The sequence below is a fragment of the Megalobrama amblycephala genome, linkage group LG12 (genome assembly GCF_018812025.1).
Source record: "Megalobrama amblycephala isolate DHTTF-2021 linkage group LG12, ASM1881202v1, whole genome shotgun sequence".
Taxonomy (NCBI): domain Eukaryota; kingdom Metazoa; phylum Chordata; class Actinopteri; order Cypriniformes; family Xenocyprididae; genus Megalobrama; species Megalobrama amblycephala.
In genome coordinates this window covers 40,443-57,750 of record NC_063055.1, presented here as the reverse complement: position 1 = coordinate 57,750, position 17,308 = coordinate 40,443, and the positions used below count along the sequence as shown (strand labels likewise).

Below are 17,308 nucleotides of genomic sequence, written 5' to 3'. Positions count from 1 at the left end.
TTCGCGTCAAAGAAAAGCATATGTGTAAAGATTTTTTGGGTGGATGTGGAAATTTTCATTAGAAGGAAAACAAATGTTATATTTAAATTAAATAATTTTGATATATGTATGTATTATTCCAATGAAAATAACAATAATAATAATAATAATTTTAATTTTATTGTACAACTGTTTATTATTTGGGGAAAATTTCATATACACAAGAAGGAATGGTCAGGATCCAAGCCAAATTTTATTCATTTTCTTCAGGAGACAAAAGACTACGGCACCAGTTTGGAGAACATTATAAATAAAAAAGCAAGGAAGATTTGATTTTTAAAGAATATTCATTTTTTTTCATGAATCAATCAATGGTTTGTACACTCTGGCCTGTTTTTTCTGTGCATTAATATGTAAATTTCTGTTTATTATTGTATATTTCTGGTTTCTGGTTAATAAATAAAAAAAAAGCGTACGTGTAGGAGGAGGCGGGACTTCAGATTCTAGAGAGCATTTGATTGGCGAAGTGTGAAGTGATGTCATGAAAATACATGATCCATTTTAGCAGAAATGAGAGACTAAGTTTTGAATGCTTATGTGAGTTTTGTCATTGTTTTGGAACACACCAGCGTATTCATAACCTTAAGGCTAACATATTCATTCTAAAAGCTAAAAAACTTGACCTCTTGACTTGTTCAGGTTCATCTGAAGGATCTTCTGGAGTTTCCTGTGGCCTGTTTGAGATTCATGAGTACAGTAAAGTCTGCGGTTAACTTCACTTTGTGAGACTTTCAAGTGTTTTTCTACAAAGTAAAAATGACACGAAGCAGTTTTCTGGCGCTTCCTCTCGTGTTGACTTTGCACGAGCATTAAACTGTCAACATGCACCTCCTGCTTGATCAATATTGAACTTTTGATGAACTTCTACTGTATTTCCGAATGGTTCAGCCGCGCGCGCCGATATATAAACCAGGGCGGATGTTCGGGGCGCGCGCTGGTCGAGCGGAAGTGACGCGTGAGCCGGCTGAAAGAAAAGACAGTCGTTCGCACATAAGCGATCGCAGAAAAGTCAAATAAAAGAGCGTGCGCTGCAGGTGTGTGAGCCTCGGATTCCTGCAGCTCTCTCAGGTAAGATTTTCCCGCCATCAGTCTCGTGATTAGACGCTTTCTATCATCCGTCAACGCGGCAGCGCGCGTGATGCGAACGCGAACAAAAACAGCAGCGTTCACGCGTCTGGAGGGAGAAAGGCAGCGAAAGTGATCTGTTAAACCTTGTGCTTTTACAGCTGTTTTCATCATTTGTGTGTGTGCTTCTCTCGCTAGCATACATTAGCTCAGCGGCTAGCTGAGGCGTTGCTAAGATACTGCCACATATGCATCGCGCGAGCCGCGATATGACTGATGTTGTGAACGCGCTTCTCCGTTATTAAACTCGTGAAGAATGAAATGCAGATGCGGAGAGAATATGAGAATAAATGGCCGTTATTAAGGAACATAAACAGAGTTTCAGAAGCTCCGCAGATGCTTGAAGATCCGCGTGCACTGATTGTTTTGACACCTGTCAATCATCGCCTCAGCTGTACATGTGGCGCGCGCTGCCACATCACCGCTTCCCGCCTCAGCTTCAGGACTGTTCCTCGCTTCCTGTCGCAGTGTGTCGCATTAATAACAGGCTGAGCAGGATCCTGTTATTATTAATTATTAGGTGTGGAGCAGAAATTCACTTTCACTTCTGGAATCTTCTGATTGCGTCACAGAGTCTAATCGCCGCGTTCCGCCTCTTTAGTCAACAGAGTTCGTGTTCGTGTGGGTTTAAATATAGCATGAATGCGGCTTCACCTGTTTGAGGCACGCAGGTGAGTGACGCAGAGGCCGGGCGTGTGCGTGCGTGAGTCTGCGCGTGTGCGTGTTTGCATAGTTTAGGTTTCTTTTTCCTGAGAGAGAGAGAGAGAGAGAGAGTCATAAAGGAGAAGGACTGATCCTGTCTTCTGTCAGTGACTCTAGAGGAGGAATAAACTACATCTCACTCTCGAGTTTCTTCAATATCTTGATCTGAGTTCAGCAGGTGATTACAGGGAGAGGTTAAAGGTCAGTAGATCTGTGAGGTCCAGGTGTAGATGTGGAAATCAGGGTCATTTCTGATATTATGTAATATTGTTGTAAGTTCGGTGGTGTGTCTGTCATAACATCTAGACTCCAACAGCTTGATTAAAGTATTGGATAATATTTTAATGAATGTAAAATCTACAAATGAAGGAAAGCTGGCAGGTTCGTTCTTCTCGTAAACGCTCCACTTCTCGGCACTTTAATGATCAACTCAATGCAAATACTGACTAAATGTCAATCGGATTTAAGTTGAGCTTCAGCTGCTGCTCCTATTTTGAGTTTTGAACTGAATGTCTAACTGCGGATTTCTCTCTTCCTGTAGAATTGACTGACTGAGGAAGAGGAGGAGGATGGCGGCGAGGAGGAGCGGTTATAAAGGTGAGTTTAGAATATTATCCTGACCATACAAAGTTTAGCGTAGTTAAAGACTGATTTATACTTCTGCGTCGAGTGTTAGCTGTGTGCACCTCTTCAAAAATGTAACAACTCGTCAATTCTATGTGGACTTCAAGCGCTGTGATTGGTCTGCTAGAACCCCTCCCTCGGGTCAAAAAACTGGCGCAGAGAAGAACGAGTGTTTTCAACTTCCATAGGAGTGAAAAAACTAGGGCTGGGTAAAAAAATATTGATTTCTTGATTTTAATCGATTCTCATTTTTACGAACCGATATTGATTCTTAAATCCCAAGAATCGATTAGTCTAGTCTGTTTTCAGTTGATGAATGAGCAGAATATGTAGCTCCTCCCATCCAATAAATCACAATAATCTGTTACTTTTGATATGAAGCAAAGTCTCAGATTTCAAATGACGTCCATCTTATTATGAGATTCAGAAAATAAACACCGTTTTGGCGCTGTTTAATGTGGCGTGACGGATCGCTTTAGCGCCTCAGTTAAAGAGAAGCATGTGATCATCCTCTCCTCCGCTTTAATACCAGTTACAGCGAAATAAACATGAACATCTGAAGGCATGTTAAAATATACAGTACAACTTACTGAAATCCGTATCATGTCTCGTGTAATCGCTCAATCACTGCTTCAACCTCGGAAAGACTCAATAAAACAGCTTCAATGTCACGTGACGTCACATTTACCTCAGAAAAACATATTCAGTGACCATAAACTCATTAGTCAGCTAGAAAAGTGAACTCTAGAAAGATAAATATAGCTATGCACCGTTACATATTCATTATAATCTTTAATGTTCTTCAATATTTAATGCATGTTTGAATAAATCAGTCATGACAGCCACGATTTAAATGTTTATATTTAAAAAAAAACGAATTGGAGTAGAAATATGATTATGTAATTCTAAACTTTATTTCTAATAAAAACATCATTGAGTGTAATTTAAGTGTTTGTATATAAATAAGTTAATTTAACCTTCAGTATTATTACAGTAGCACCAGCTGACTCTCATGTGTAGTTTACATCCAAAATAATCGATATTGAATCGAAATCGTAATCGAATTGAAAGCATGTGAATAGTAATTGAATTCAACTGTGAAAATTGTCAATACCCAGCCCTAGAAAAACACTCTGTTTCTCTGGACGGACAGTGATGAGCGCAGCGTTTTACCCAAAGTTGAATATTGTTCACCTCGAGGTGACGGTAAAAAATGGCAAGCGCTCAGTGCTTGACCGTGAAATGGACGCTCAGCGCCTCAAGGCTCTTTCAGACAGCAAAACCCTTCAGATACAAAGCGATATGAATACAAAATACAAAACAGTCAAAATAATAACCCTGTGTAGACTCCAGCTCATATTTCACATCACTAGAAATTGACAACAAGAGATTCGAAGTTGATTCTCCTCGTTCATAACTGGACTTTTAAGTGGACTAACTTCATCTGTGTTTTTGGTTCTAATATGGGTAAATTAAACGTTTGTTTTGTCCAGTTTATTTGTGTGTTTTTGCTATCCCACATGAATCTGCACGGGGTGTTTATTTGGAAATTGACAGGATTTTGGACTTTTATTTTGTATTTTGTGGCTTCGACGCTGCGTCCGTCAAAAATGCTGGTGTGAACGCAAGCACTGACTAGAGTGTGGATCAGCTCCGGCAGACGAGTGCAGCGTAAACGAGGCATCATCAGATGCTCCTGTGTGTATTTGTGTGACACTTTCTATTCTATTTAACGCTGAGCGTCGCAGCCAATCACAGTCATGTTACCGAGACGACATGAGCGACAGCTTTGAGTGGAAACACAACTGGAGCCGTTCTCAGAACCGTTCGGCGGAAAAGCAGCTAGTGATTATCTTTCTGTTAATAAACCTTTCACAGTTTAAATGAGTATTATTTTTATTTTTCATGGTACTAATTACACACTGCAACGTCTGGGGAATGACGACCATATTTAAATGTGGGACTGAAGATCTTGATAGAAAAATCAAACTGAATTAAAACGAGTGTAAATGCAAACTTGAGCTTATTCTGTGATTGTTTGTGTGTCTTAGCTTTTTGTAGGAACACTGCACAGTATGTACTCTGTAGCTCTAGATCTAGATGTCTTTTTCTTGGGAGGCAAAAAAAATCACTTGTTTGTTATTCCAGAGCGAAGGTTTTATGGCGGTGACTAATGAAGAGCTCGTCCTGCCCGCGTATGAACTGAAGCACGTTTCCGTACTGTCCCGAAGCTTTTAGTAGTTTTATCTTGCATTTGTCTTTGTTGTTAGATACTTGAGAACATCATCTGTGGCTTTTGTTCGTGGCTCGAATCTTGTTTCATGAGGTTTTGTTGCCTGTGTTCAGAGTTTGAGGAGGAACCGGTCATGTGACCTGCTGATTCACTCTTTCTGCTCTGTTCCGTCGGTCTGGGCGGTTGGATGTGGTTCAGATGGTGATCTTTGGAGTCTTTGGTAGAAACACAAATCACGTCAAAGACTGGCCCGATGAAGCGTTTCTTTAACTCTTTCAGTGCAGTTCAGGTGCTCGGTCTGCACTCGGTCTAGTTTTGTTTGGCAAATGAAAACTTTGCGTTTCAATGACTGTGCAAATTCCTGAACTCTGATCGAGGGGTGGGGGTGTGAAACGGAGCTGAACACACTGTAAACTGTGAGCAGCAGCATCTTTAGAACGGCCTTTGACCCGATTAAACCACACGTCACTGCAGTCCGGCTGCTTTATGGCTGAGGTTTCTAACAGCTGTGTGTGTTATCAGCTTCACCGCTGAAGAGCTGGAGAAACACTGCTTCAAGGGAAATCCACAAACACGCACAAAAGCCTTTTCCAGTAATGGAAACCAAGTTGAATGAACCGAAGACGCTCCGTGCCCGTGGACAGTGAATGACCGTGCGGCCGTGTGCTTTTTACTTTCGAAATATCACCGATCCAGGTGCATGAAAACAACAACAAAACGGTACAATGACAAACTCGCTTAAATGGGCACTTTTACATTTCACTTTGAAACCAAATCTTCCGCTGTCGTCTTGTCAGTCAGGTGTGAGGCGAGGTGAAATCTGTGCTGCGACTCTCGTTCGGCTGAAATGATAATGATGGTTAAACTCACATTTTTTTCTGTTCTGCGCCCCACAACACTTCCCACCTCTCCATTTTGGTCATGGGACAGATTTAAAGGGTTATTTCACCCAAAAATTTAATTTCTGTCATTAATTTCTCCCTCATGTCGTTCCACACCCGTAAGACCTTCATTCATCTTCAGAACACAAATTAAGATATTTTTGATGAAATCCAAGAGAGATAGACTGCACTTATCACCATTTTCAAGGCTCAGAAAGGTAATAAAGACATCATTAAAACAACTACACAAGTTTTAATAGTAGAAGATCCACCAAAATGTTCTTTCTGTCAAAACTCTTTATTGTTTTAGCATGTTTTATTATATTGTGCTGGTTTTAACTCTTGTGAGAAATCTTTTTTTAAGTTTTTAACAAGGTTAAAACAAGTTTTTAGCAAAAATAAGTTATAAACGCGTACCATAATTTTTTCTCACTATGAAAATAGCCACAGAGGCTGGCATGGCGTTAAACACAATGTTATGGAGTGACGAGAATAATTTGTGTGCAAAAAAACAGAAAAATATTCTTTATTCAACAATTTCTTCTCTTCCATGCCAGTCTCCTACACTGTTGATGTAGTAAACACAGTGTTGTACGTCAGAACGCCGCTTTGACGTGTTCCTGTCCAAAAACACGGTCCTAACCCTACCCATAACTTATCCTAAAAATCAGAGGGAGAGAAGTGAATAAGACCGTTCTAGAAGCCGCTTCGTAAGCCTAAACTTGACATTAACTGTAACTCTAACCCTCGAATCTGATTGGTTGATCCAGGAACTTGTTGTACTTGGTAAAATCACACTGTTGCTTAATAATCAGCGGTTTGCCTTAAGCAAAAAGCTCCGACCGGAAGCCAGTCATACAGTAGATGCTATAACACACTGTAATGCTGAATTAAAGGTGCCATAGAATTAAAAATTGAATTTACCTCGGCATAGTTGAATAACAAGAGTTCAGTACATGGAAATGACATACAGTGAGTCTCAAACTCCATTGCTTCCTCCTTCTTATATAAATCTCATTTGTTTAAAAGACCTCAGAAGAACAGGCGAATCTCAACATAACACCGACTGTTACGTAACAGTCGTGATCATTAATATGTACGCCCCCAATATTTGCATATGCCAGCCCATGTTCAAGGCATTACACAAGGGCAGCCAGTATTAACGTCTGGATCTGTGCACAGCTGAATCATCAGACTAGGTAAGCAAGCAAGAACAACAGCGAAAATGGCAGATGGAGCAATAATAACTGATATGATCCATGATATCATGATATTTTTAGTGATATTTGTGAATTGTCTTTCTAAATGTTTCGTTAGCATGTTGCTAATGTACTGTTAAATGTGGTTAAAGTTACCATCGTTTCTTACTGTATTCACGAAGACAAGAGCCGTCGCTATTTTCATTTTTAAACACTTGCAGTCTGTATAATTCATAAACACAACTTCATTCTTTATAAATCTCTCCAACAGTGTAGCATTAGCCGTTAGCCACGGAGCACTATCAGACTCATTCAGAATCAAATGTAAACATCCAAATAAATACTATACATGATCCGATGTATGCATGCAGTGTGCATGACGAACACTTTGTAAAGATCCATTTTGAGGGTTACATTAGCTGTGTTAACTGCAATGTATTATAGAGTCGCGAGCTCGGGGGGGCGGGGAGCGCGAGGATTTAAAGGGGACGCGCGCTGAATCGGTGCATAGTTAATGATGCCCCAAAATAGGCAGTTAAAAAAATTAATAAAAAAAAAAATCTATGGGGTATTTTGAGCTGAAACTTCACAGACACATTCAGGGGACACCTTAAGCCGAGTTCAGACTGCACGATTTTAGCCCCGTTTTGAGAAATCGCCGATAAATGTCCGAAATCACAGGCAAATCGCTGCTCGTTCACGTGAGTGACAATCACGCAGTGTGAACGAGCAAAGAAATCTGAGAGAATCGCCGTAGAGTCGCCGACACCCGTGAGATATTTGGCATGCTAAATATCTGGACCTGTCGGCGATTCAAAATCCTGCTGTGTGAAAAGTGTTCTGACTGAAAACTACATCGGCAATGACCGACAGCCAATGAGAGAGCAAGATACAGAGCAGCGGGGAGTTCGGGGAGGAGTTATAGACCACAACATCAGCAAGCATGGCTTCATTCACATAAACATTACAATTCTATCAAACAGAAACAAAGCACAAACATTTGCTTGACCATCAACAGCAGCACATTGAAAAGTTATGTATTTACCTCCAACTCTTGTTGCAGAACACACAATCCACAGTCTCCCCAAACATTTCCTCCTCCATATTATTCTTTTTGTTGTTTTCGCTGCAAATCAGCGCACAGGCAATTCGTATTTCAAGCTTCTTGCGGGCTACTATTTTAAATAATAATCCCACCGTGTGTCTCAATCAGCTCCCTAGTTCAGCAGTCAGGGCACTGATCAGGGTATCAGCCACATTCACTTTCATTATATACTGATTCACGACCTAGGGAGCTAGGGAGCTGATTGAGACACAGGGCCAGTCTCACGTGAGAACTCTGGTCTTGCGCGCGTTGTTTCCTTGTCATGTCTCGCGTGTGTTTGGTTGTGAAACGTAGTTTGTGTGCCAGACAGAGTTGTCGGCGATTCTTCCTATTGTAAAGTCATGCAGTGTGAAACCGTCTGTCGCCGATCCATCGTGCAGTTTGAACACAGCAGCGACTGAATGCTGGCCAAGATAGTCATGCAGTGTGAAAAGAACAGTGACCCGACTGCTTTGAAAATCGTGCAGTCTGAACTCAACATTAGACTTATATTACATCTTGTGAAAGAGCGTTCTAGGGCACCTTTAAGCAGAATTGAGTTTTATTTTGTCTGAATGTTGAAGTTGATCTGTTACACCACTTCACTCACTTTGAATGTTTTACTGCTGCTGAGAGCGGTCTCTGAAGTCTTTTAGTTACATTTTGGTTTTGTTAAAAAAAATCAATGCTGCACTAAGTGGAATTATGATAAGAGCCATATAAAATAATTTTTAGTTTGAACAGTTAATTTTATTACTAACCTTAATGCACTGAAGTGTGAAGCTAGCAAAAATACAAGAATGGGATTGGGAGTTGATTTCAGCAGCTTCATATTAAATGATTCTGATTGGATCAGGGGCTACAACAAAAAAACCCTGAGTGGGCCGTCCCTCCTGCTCTCTCTGGCTCTTCTCTTGACCTACATATTTTTGGGGAAAAGCTTTAACTGCCAAGCCTCTCTCTCTGTCGAAGTCGAGCTGAACACGTGGAATCTGTAAGAATGTTTCCTCCCCTTTTCTTCTTCCAGATGTGACAGGAGTGGTGTTCGACACGCACTCAAAAATGGTGATGTCTCAAGGAGGAACTTTTGAGAAGATGAAGGAAAAGGTACAAATGTCTTCTCTTCTGTTAGTCTCGGGGTCGTTCGCACCGAACGAGAGACGCTGATGGTTCTGTGCGAACGGCCCCGGCCAGACTGAAGATGCGACGTGAGATTATTTATGATGCTCTTTGTCGTCTCTTTCCTGTGAACCGGACGGCTCGACTCACTGAATGTTTTTTTTTTCTCGTCAGATAAATGCTGTGCGAGCCGTGGTTCCCAATAAGAGCAATAATGAGATCGCTCTGGTGCTGCAGCACTTCGAGAACTGCGTGGATCGAGCGGTGCAGGCGTTTGTGGAAGGTACAGACACACATTACTGTGAGCTCCTGAAGAGCTGCTGTGTTTCCTGTGATCTCAGAGACTCTCACTGGAGACCTGCTGTAAAATGACCTGTGTGTGTGTGTGTGTGTGTGTGTGTGTGTGTGTGTGTGTGTGTGTGTGTGTGTGTGTGTGTGTGTGTGTGTGTGTGTGTGCGCTGTCAGGTAGTGCCGTGGAGATCCTGAAGGAGTGGAATGTCACTGGAAAAAAGAAGGTGAGAAAATCATAATGTGTGATGATCATGAAATAAAACTGTAAACAAAACATGCAATTTAACCCTTCTGTGTCCTTAAATGAAAAAAACAAAGCCGTCATTTTGTTTATTGATAATTTTGCATGTTAATCTCAACTGCATAACTACTGACAGAAGTGTGTTTTTATGGCAATTTTAATATTTGATCTTCATTTCCTTTCATAAATCTATTTTATATTAGGTACAAAAAATAATTGTACTGTGACCTTAAGGACAAAAATGTCCACATTAAAACCCATGTGAACTGCAAATAATAATAATAATAATAATAGGGCCTTTAACTCGCTTTCATTCTGTTTGCAAGGCTTCAAAATTAAATTTAACTTTTTTCACTATTTTTATTTCCACCAGATGGCGCCATTTTCTTAGGTTTTGCCTATATAGCAAACACTCACCGTTTCCTGTTTTCTGCTGTATTATAGAGCCAGTGTGTGAGTGTGTGAGTGTGTGAGTGATGTTTGAGAGGGAAATTATACTGTGGTTTGCTAGCTGTTGTCTGGAGCTACTGGAGTTTTGCTGCCATCTAATGGAAAGAGTTTGGTACTGTGGCCAAACAAAATGTTACTGAAAGCTTTTTTTATTATTATTAAGAGTATCAGCCTCAAATTTGAAGCACAAATTATTTACATTTACGCCATTGATTTTCTAGCGGTTTTTCAGTTAAACATGTTTTAGAAAATATACATTTTATATAAAAAATGTTCATAAATCATAAACTAAAACCTGTAACTTTTTTTTTTTTTTTTTTTTCACTTCAACAATAATCTGCCAGGGGTGTTTTTTAAAATGAGACCAAACTTAGTCTGTTGCTCCAAAGCTTTTGGACATGGATGTTTTTATCCTTTAAGAACCTCAGCGTAACTAAAGGGTTAAACGTATGTGAGAGGATCCAGTTTAATAATCAATGTTTAAAACGCATGAATGTTGATCTCGAGTGTGTTCCACATGCGTTTGCTCGGTCATTCACAGCCCAAGAAGAAAAAGAAGCCGAAAGCACAAACCGACGTTCCCGCAGACGCGACCCTTACCGAATCGCCCGCAGATGCTGAATGTCAGGAAGCCGTCAATGGTTTCCATGCCAACGGTTCGGCAGCGGCCGACATCGAATCTCTGGATTCTCTGAGCGAGCAGCTGGACTCCGTCTCCCTGGACGCAGCGGAGCTCGACTCGGAAACTGCCGTCCCTGAGGTTCCAGAGGTTCCAGAGGTTCCTGAGGTTCCAGAGGCCACAGGTGCGTTAGCTGAGGTCATGTGATGCTCGTCACACGAGGCCTCCGGTGTGTGAGTGCTGATGGGGTTTATCTCTGCTGCAGGTGGAGAGGTGACGTCCACGTCGAGCCCCGGCACCAGTAACGGACCGCGGCACAACCATCAGAGTTTCCGCAGTAACAAGTCTCACCCCAAGCCCGGTTCCAGCTCCCAGAATCCCTCTATGCCCATTCCATTCGAAGATGCGTGGCGAGGTTCTGCTGCCAGAAAGATCGGTGAGAATTTGTTTGATTATTATGATCATCATCATCATCATGTGACTGATGGTAACCTCTGCTGCTGTGTGTGAAAGTTTGACGAAATTACAAACAAACAATCCTGTCATGTGACGTGTGTTAAATTCATGAGAGAGACCGCTGCTTCAGCATTTATCATTTCATAACTTAATATAAGTGTTCAAACATTGTTTGTCTGCGCGACTGAAAGCGGTCTAATGTTCTGCTAGAGATTGCTATAACATGAGCTATATTAACATTAAAGGGACAGATCGCACAGAGATCAGTGTATTCACACTCCTGTATGATCTTCTGTCGTCAGTGGAACATGAAGTGTTTAGAACGACGGCGTCAGTTACTTCAGTTTCACTGCATGATTTATTTATTTATTTTTTTGTGTTAGTTGTTGTTGTTTAGGGAAAGTGTGCATTTATGCAGTGAAATACGCCCTGAGAAGAATTGTGACACAAAAAGCCTTACAATGGAAAAAGAGCATTTTGTGGTTTGAATAAAATGGCTTGTAAATGAAAAACAGAAGAGTTAAGAGCTTATAATTCATCATTGCAAAAGTCGCCAGAATAGTCACCTGATCGATCCAGTGATTGATTCTCTGTGTTACTGTTATCATCGGGAACAAGCATTCAAGGGTTTGGATCGTTCTGACCACATGTTAGAATAATAGTGCAGTGATCATCGCTGAAATGACACGTGATCAGTCATGTGACAAACTCTGTTCTTCACCATCTTTTTTCTTCATATTCATCATCATCTTGAGGCATTTAAAACACTAGTGAAGGTGGAACATGTATGACATGCATTGGTGAAAGTGAAAGTGTTGTAAATGTTTGCGGTTTGCTCAGGGCCTAACGTGGACCGCTCTGTGAAGGACCTGCAGCGCTGTGCGGCGTCACTGTCCCGCTACAGAGTCGTGGTGAAAGATGAGATGGACTCATCCATCAAGAGAATGAAGCAGACGTTTGCTGAGCTGCAGAGCTGGTACCTCACACACACACACACACACACACACACACACACACACACACACAGTTATGAGTTTTGGCTGGTGATCAATTGTTATACAACTGATAAACTTTGAATAGTCTGTTTTGTTCATTTTACCTTAAAGGGACATTCAGTAGACATGCATATATCTATCGATGAGGATCACATGATAATCTCTGAGTTTTATGTTAATGACTCTGATATGAGTGATTTTTCGAGTGCTCTATCCAGTAATTAATTCTCTTGCCTGTCCAACAAAACTCGGGCATCATTTCTGTCATCACGAGTCGACGCTCGGTTTTTGTCTTTGTAGTTTGTTGATGAGCGAAGAGCGAAAACGGGAGAATCAGTACGAAGTAACAGAAAAGGACAGTCCGAGCATCAAACTACTGATGCACCTTAAAGAAATCATTTATTTATATTTTGGAGTTATGTAATAAAGCAGGCTTGTATGATTTCTGATCGTCTTCCAATCAGAAAGGACAAAACCATTAAACCCTGATCAATAAGAATATCTGAACCCGCCCACTGTGTCAAGTCAAGTCACCTTTATTTATATAGCGCTTTTTACAATGCAGATTGTGTCAAAGCAGCTTTACATTGATAACTGGTACATAATTTTGGCTGCACAGCAGCTCTTAAAGAATAGTGTCACTGCAGGCAGATCAAAGCACTGCTGAATATCAAATGTCAAGTGTCCCCGACTAAGCAGCAGCACATTTACACCAAACTTTAGCAAACAGACTCCTCATTCAAACCACGTGGATAATCTCAGGGTGTCTTATGGATACGGATCAGTTTATGACCAGCGAAGTGTCAAGTGTTTATTCAGCGGATCTGTTCGTCTCTAAGTGTTCCTGTTCTCTGTCCAGCCTCATGGATCGAGAGGTGGCGCTGCTCGCCGAGATGGACAAAGTCAAAGCAGAAGCCAGTGAGTAGAGTGACAGCACATCTATCTATCTATCCATCTATCCATCTATCTATCTCATCTATTAGGGCTGGGTAAAAAAAATATTGATTTCTCGATTTAATCGATTCTCATTTTTATGAACCGATATTGATTCTTAAATCCCAAGAATCGATTAGTCTAGTCTGTTTTCAGTTGATGAATGAGCAGAATATGTAGCTCCTCCCATCCAATAAATCACAATAATCTGTTACTTTTGATATGAAGCAAAGTCTCAGATTTCAAATGACGTCCATCTTATTATGAGATTCAAAAAATAAACACCGTTTTGGCGCTGTTTAATGTGGCGTGACGGATCGCTTTAGCGCCTCAGTTAAAGAGAAGCATGTGATCATCCTCTCCTCCGCTTTAATACCAGTTACAGCGAAATAAACATGAACATCTGAAGGTATGTTAAAATATACAGTACAACTTACTGAAATCCGTATCATGTCTCGTGTAATCGCTCAATCAGTGCTTCAACCTCGGAAAGACTCAATAAAACAGCTTCAATGTCACGTGACGTCACATTTACCTCAGAAAAACATATTCAGTGACCATAAACTCATTAGTCAGCTAGAAAAGTGAACTCTAGAAAGATAAATATAGCTATGCACCGTTACATATTCATTATAATCTTTAATGTTCTTCAATATTTAATGCATGTTTGAATAAATCAGCCGTGATTTAAATGTTTATATTTCAAAAAAACTGAATTGGAGTAGAAATATGATTATGTAATTCTAAACTTTATTTATAATAAATGACACTAAATGATGTTTTTAAGTGTTTGTATATAAATAAGTTAATTTAACCTTCAGTATTATTATAGTAGCACCAGCTGACTCTCATGTGTAGTTTACAGCATTAGTTGAGAGATTTGTGTCCTTGTGTCAATACCCAGCCCTACTGTCTGTCTGTCTGTTTTCTCATTAATTATTGTGTGTTTGTGTGACAGTGGCGATTCTGGACGGGCGTCAGAAGAGAGCGGAGGCGCTGAAGAGACTGGCTGACCAATCAGCGTCGCTGACTGAAGAACAGCTGACTGAACTACGAGCTGACATTAAGGTACACACACTCACACACTCACACACTCACACACTCACAACACAGCAATTTAAAGCATTACAAGCATCACTCTTCTTTAGCTGTTGCCTAATCTCTCTCTCTCTCTCTCTCTCTCTCTCTCTCTCTCTCTCTCTCTCTCTCTCTCTCTCTCTCCAGCACTTCGTCAGCGAGCGCAAGTATGACGAGGATCTTGGTAAAGCTGTGAAATTCTCCCATGATCTGGAGCCTCTGAAGTGCAGCATCATGTCGTTTGGATCAGGTGCGGCAGTGAACGAGACTCTGTGTTTTTTCCGTATGAATGAACACATGAGGTGTTTATCTGTGTGTGTGTGTGTGTGTGTGTGTGTGAGTGTGTGTTCCCACAATGTAAATGGATTTATGAACATACTAAATGATGTTTTTTTGAAAATGTAAAAATGCAGAATGTTTCCTGTGATGGTTAGGGTTAGGGGCAGTGTGGGGGGAGAGAATGTACAGTTTGTTCAGAGTAAAATGTATTACGCCTATGGAAAGTCCCCACAATTCACAAAAACCTAACGTGTGTGTGTGCGCAGTGTATCATCCTCAGACGAGCTACTCCAGCCGTTCCCGCTGCAGCTCCACCTCTTCCTCCGTCACAGGCTCAGTTCCTGTCAAAGCTCCGCCTCCCTCTGAGCTCCAGCATCAGGCCTCCACGTACACGGGCCGTCCCAGTGTGCCGCACAAACAGGTGACGAGTCGCGTACGCTCGTGTGTTCCGGCTGTCGTGTGCTCTTTCTGAACTGTCTCTCCGCTCCGCAGATTTTCCAGGGCAACAGGCGCTTCATTCACGGTTACCAGGGAAATCAGCGATATAATGGAAACGCCCATCCCGAGCGAAACCCCGGCCGGAGCGGCTACCGTCATCCGGGAGAGCGCAGTCAGCAGAGCGACCTCAACTCTCAGCCGGCCAATAGCGCGAGAGGCTCCTCCCACTCCTCAGGCTATCGCTCGGATCGACCCGCCTACAACGGGCTTCCACAGAGGCAACCGCGGACCCACTGCCCGTGATGAACACACACACACACGCGCACACACACACACACACACACACACACACACACACACACACACACACACATCCGTCAGATGAAGAGAAAGTCAAGTTTACATCTGAGTTGAGCTGCGGCCCGACTTCTGCTCTTCATTCTTCTGTCTTACTCTTCTTTTACACCTCCTGTCTGTCTGATCTGAGTTCAGTGTTAGTCTCAGTAGTTCCTGTGAGTGTTTTCTCGTGGGCTTCCTCTTTCATATCGTCAGTGTCGAGGAAAAAGATGGTTTTCCACATACCAGATGATCAACACTAAGATGGCAGGCCGAGTTTCAGTGGGCTGAGTGTAGTTTGAGTTGTTTGGAGATGTTAGTCCGTAGTGACGCTCTCTTTCATGCCTTCGGTCACGTTGATCGAAGCCGACGCGTCACGTCCTCTGGTCTTCATGCTCACGATATACCTCACTCGCCGCCTCATTTCATGCCGCGCCGTTCTTCCGCTCGCAACGTCAGCTTCCTTTGGCCTTCCTGAAAGACTCTCGTTGGAAAGAATCAGATTCGCAAGCGTCCGTGTGTTTGATCAGGATGCAGAACAGCTCGTCTGTCTGTCTGTCTGTCAGGAGGTCTGGATTTCTAATTCGGCCTCTCCGTCTCTCTTTTCTTTGGTTGCTTGATGTTGTCATGAGGATGATCAGCTCTTTTCAGCTCAATCCTGTATATATGTAAACTACATGTATAGTGTTTTTGTAGCCTCCGGCCATGTATGTAGTGCGACTTATTAGTTCTCTGAATGAACTCCGTTATCAAGCGACTTATGTTCTTCCTCACGTATGGAGAAAGAGACTCGTTTTTGTTTTTCCAAATGATCCGAGACCGCTGTAATCAAGTGCCTTCAGTCATTCGCTTTCACCGTCCCGTTCCTTCTGCTCCGGTTCGGACCAAAGACATCAGATGCGTCGCCTGCTCCTGTCGTGCGAACACTCATTGTCTTTCTTGCTAATTGATCTACTTGCTTTTCCTTTATTATAAATAAAGAAGGATTGGTAGCAAATGCTTAAACTGTTTGCAGACTCTTTTTGTTTGTTAGTTTGTTTTTTGTTGTCATGATTAAGATCACTGCGATTTGTGTCAATTTTCTGGTATTTTGGACTTTTTGAAAGTCAAGCCAAGTTTTTCACTCGATCTCAATAAGACCAGTGCAGTATAATTCTCTAGACTCTCTAGGTCAATAATTATCAACTTTTGCATTTAGATGGCTATAACAGGTTTATTTAGAAAAGGGGGGTGGCCAAATGCCTATAAATCCTAAACAAAAACTCAGAACTTCACGAAATTCGGTGAGCTCATGCTGATTCTAAACAAGCATGCAAACTTTTATGGCGATCGGACCATAGGTGGTGCTATAACAGTTAACAAAACATTAACAACCATATATTTCCTGTGGTAAATTGGCTGTAAATGGTGTTTTCCATCAATGATCCAGATGGTTACAGGCTTGCAAAATAAAACGCTAGGGCCCGGTTTCACAGACAGGGCTTAGCCTAAGCCAGGATTAAGCCTTGGCTCAATTAGGATATTTAAGTAGCTTTTATAAAAGTACATTAGAAAAAAACATTGCTGGTGATCATCTTGAGACAAAACAATGGCTCTGACATATTGTAAGATCTATCAGTGAAAGTTGCTTTCTGTTAAAACCGCTTAAACATGCATTTTAGTCTAAGACTAGATTAAACCTCGTCTGTGAAACTGGGGAATACCTTTTCACTCATGTTTAAAGCGCTTGAACCCCGATAATCAATTGCTAACCCACCTCACCTCCTGATCCGAGTCGCTCGTTCTTTTGTTTTGTCCCGTCACATCCCTGCTCTGGAGCATTGCTGTCTGCCCCGGAAACATAAATCACAAATTTATGGGTTTTGGATGAATGAACAACTCAAACCCGAAGACCTGAGAGGTGAACTAATCATTTGGGTTTCCGGTACAGAACCTATAGGATGTTGCACGTTTTAGATGTTTACTAAGATCCTTCTATTATCTATTGAATCCCACAATAATATTTAAAATGTCAGTAAGATTAATAATAAATAAATATATAAATATAATATCATCATTTATTGGGCACTTTCAGTCTGTCTTGAACCCTGACCCCTAGATTTCAGCTTGTAAAAAATATTGAAATAAATTTTGCAATTGTTTTTAAAAATACTTCAGTTTTCTAAAGTGAAGTTAAAATATTTTATA

At 41.3% G+C, this 17,308-nt stretch overlaps 1 protein-coding gene and 1 long non-coding RNA gene across 5 annotated transcripts; one reads left to right on the top strand and one right to left on the bottom strand.

Moving 5' to 3' along the window:
- The first annotated feature begins 943 nt into the window (after positions 1-943).
- Positions 944-16,126, top strand: spats2 (spermatogenesis associated serine rich 2). 4 transcript variants are annotated; one of them, XM_048209594.1, is made up of 14 exons: positions 944-1,107; positions 2,408-2,463; positions 8,915-8,994; positions 9,181-9,289; positions 9,472-9,521; positions 10,530-10,791; positions 10,873-11,043; positions 11,904-12,039; positions 12,918-12,976; positions 13,950-14,059; positions 14,216-14,318; positions 14,614-14,768; positions 14,840-15,089; positions 15,126-16,126. In XM_048209594.1, the coding sequence occupies exons 2-13, from the start codon at positions 2,436-2,438 to the stop codon at positions 15,086-15,088; spliced, it is 1,512 nt and encodes a 503-aa protein (XP_048065551.1). In that variant the 5' UTR covers positions 944-1,107; positions 2,408-2,435; the 3' UTR covers position 15,089; positions 15,126-16,126. The 4 variants fall into 4 exon arrangements, with proteins under 4 accessions (XP_048065551.1, XP_048065553.1, XP_048065552.1 ...); XM_048209596.1 differs by lacking the exon at positions 944-1,107 and adding an exon at positions 1,817-1,835 and having other exon boundaries at positions 14,840-16,126; XM_048209595.1 differs by lacking the exon at positions 944-1,107 and adding an exon at positions 1,840-2,067 and having other exon boundaries at positions 14,840-16,126.
- LOC125279670 lies at positions 3,359-13,873 on the bottom strand. The gene is made up of 2 exons (XR_007187426.1): positions 13,807-13,873; positions 3,359-3,467 (listed from the first exon to the last, which is right to left on the bottom strand). It is a non-coding gene; the product is annotated as an uncharacterized LOC125279670 (long non-coding RNA).
- Positions 16,127-17,308: the final 1,182 nt, after the last annotated feature.